Consider the following 2,624-nt stretch of genomic DNA (forward strand, 5'->3'; position numbering starts at 1 on the left):
GGTGTAAGTCATGTAGATGTGAATGCTTGAGTGTGTGTGTGTGTGTGACGGTCGTCGCGCAGGCTACCAAACATACGCGTCGGCGGAGACGGCGGACGTCACGCGCTTAGAAGGGACTGTCGGGCGGAGTGGGGTGGCAATTCGTACGGTGTGCTGCCAACATATTATTAATTAATTATTATTCTCGTTTACATATTATACTCGCGAATCCGTGTAATAACCTAATAAGGTGCACCCTCAAAATATCCCATGCATCAAAATATTCCTCGTTCAAAATATCCCCCGCTCAAAATATCCCCGTTACAATTATCCTACGTAGAAAATATCCCCGTTACAAATATCCTATATTCAAAATATCTCCAGTAATATTGTCCCTTAATTTATAACAATATACATAAAAAAGATTTTTAAACTTTAAACTTTTCTAACTTCTCATCAATTAGGTTATAGTTATACTAACATACATATTATTTGTAAATCATAGTATAATATAATATAATATATATAAGTAGAATTCAATATAATAGTCATTTATGATTATCTCATTTTCGATATCTTTATATTAAGCCGCGTAATCAGATACTATTAGAACTTGCAATAGGAATACCTGTATTTTGTTGAAATAATAAAAATGATAAAATAAGTTGACAAATACAAACCATCGAAATTTTCGATAATGTATCGGCATTACACTTGTGAGCGTGGTTACCATTTCATATCCGTGAAAACAAAAACGAAAAATGTCAAATTTAATTTTTGTAAATAGCCAAAAAGGCAAAAAGCTACTTTCGTACGACGGATATTTGCATAGCTTACACCGATCGACTGAAAATAAATGTATTTGGCGCTGTGTTGAATTTATAAAATACAAATGTAAAGGACGCTGTCATACAACTAATGACGAAGAATCAGGTACGTCAAAACAGATTAATACTTTTGGTGTCAAAAATGCATTTGTTTTTTTCAGTCAATTAAATTTTTTTTTACTTGTTTTTAGGAGAAATTATAAAAATACCCACACATAGTCACCCTCCAAATGCTGATAAAGTTAATGTTAAAGAAGCAATTGATAAGTTAAAAAATGAAGCTAAAACGTCATGCGAACCTACAAGAAATGTTGTCAGTAAAATAGTTTCAGATGTATCTAAAATAACTACAAGTAAATTACCACCAATTGATATGTTATCTCAGACTGTACGTAGAACAAGAAATAAATATAATGATTACCCTACAAATCCAATCAACATAACTGATTTAATATTACCAGACCAATATAAGGTAGCCAAAACGGGGGTTGAATTTTTGTTACACGATATTAACAAAGAAGGAAAACGTAGTTTAATATTTACTACAGAAAACAATTTAGATTTTTTAAGTGAATCAGATGTTTGGATGGCTGATGGAACTTTTAAATCTGTTCCACCCTTGTTTTCTCAACTTTATACAATTCACGCTTGTAAAAAAAATGCTACATATCCTTTAGTTTATATTTTAATGACTGACCGAACAAAAGAAACGTATTCAGAAATTTTTAAATTTTTAAAAACTAAGAAACCAAATCTGAAGCCATCTATGTTAATGGTTGACTTTGAAAATGCTTTTATATCAACTTTTAAAGAAGAATTTCCAACGGCGGTTATTAGAGGTTGCTTTTTTCATTTTACTCAGTGTGTTTGGAGGAAAATACAAAATAGTGGCCTACAGATAAAATATGGTCAAGATTCTGAATTTGCATTACAAGTTCGACTTCTTTGTTCATTGTCCTTTATACCACCAAATAAAGTAATCGAAGCCTTTGATGAGCTTATTGAATCAGAATATTATATACAAAATGAAGAACTATTAGAATCTATAATAATGTATTTTGAAGACACGTGGATTGGACGAAGAGGAGCACATTTTAATATTGATTTGTGGAATTGTTATCAATCAGTTATTGACAATAAGCCTCGCACAAATAATGCCGTTGAGGGGTGGCACCATGCCTTTAATGGATCTCTAGGAGCTCATCATGCATCGATATGGAAATTTATCAAGTGTCTCCAATTAGAGCAAGGTAAATAAAATATACAATTATTATTATTTTTTTTTTATTTAAGTAATATTATTACAATTATGTTACAATTATATTACAATATGTAGGCCTTCAAGAAGCAAAAATTGAAAAATACATGTCTGGTGAGCTACCAGTTAAAAAGAAGAAAATTTACGAGAAATTGGATAAACAATTAAAAGAAGTGGTTCTTAATTATGAACATGTTACTGTAGTTAACTATTTAAAAGGCATTGCGTGTAATTTTTCATTTTAAAAAATCTTTTATATGTATATTTTATTTCAAAAATAACCATACCTACGGACTTAAATTGTATGTTGACCTTTGTAAAATAATGACGTTATAATAATATTATATCAATTATTACCGAAGTACGAGTTATTAGTAATTTATGTAATAAAATAATATATTATGAGATATTTTGAATATAGGATATTTGTAACGGGGATATTTTCAACGTAGGATATTTTTAACGGGGATATTTTCAACGAGGGATATTTTTAACGGTGATATTTTGAACGAGGGATATTTTGAACGAGGGATATTTTAATGCATGGGATATTTTGAGGG

At 30.3% G+C, this 2,624-nt stretch overlaps 1 protein-coding gene across 1 annotated transcript; it reads left to right on the forward strand.

The window, feature by feature from the left end:
* Positions 1-740: 740 nt before the first annotated feature.
* On the forward strand, positions 741-2,309 carry LOC103309316. Its single transcript, XM_008184465.1, has 3 exons — positions 741-912; positions 998-2,056; positions 2,143-2,309. The coding sequence occupies exons 1-3, from the start codon at positions 741-743 to the stop codon at positions 2,307-2,309; spliced, it is 1,398 nt and encodes a 465-aa protein (XP_008182687.1).
* The last annotated feature ends 315 nt before the right edge of the window (positions 2,310-2,624 follow it).

The sequence above is a fragment of the Acyrthosiphon pisum genome, chromosome A2, assembly GCF_005508785.2.
Source record: "Acyrthosiphon pisum isolate AL4f chromosome A2, pea_aphid_22Mar2018_4r6ur, whole genome shotgun sequence".
Taxonomy (NCBI): Eukaryota; Metazoa; Arthropoda; class Insecta; order Hemiptera; family Aphididae; genus Acyrthosiphon; species Acyrthosiphon pisum.

What these genes read in the sequence shown, in the direction of transcription:
- LOC103309316 (XM_008184465.1), top strand. Translation starts at nt 741, where the DNA reads ATGTCAAATTTAATTTTTGTAAATAGCCAAAAAGGCAAAAAGCTACTT. An exon ending in AACTAATGACGAAGAATCAG is followed by an intron (nt 913 to 997) that starts GTACGTCAAAAC and finishes ACTTGTTTTTAG; the next exon opens with GAGAAATTATAAAAATACCC. An exon ending in GTGTCTCCAATTAGAGCAAG is followed by an intron (nt 2,057 to 2,142) that starts GTAAATAAAATA and finishes TACAATATGTAG; the next exon opens with GCCTTCAAGAAGCAAAAATT.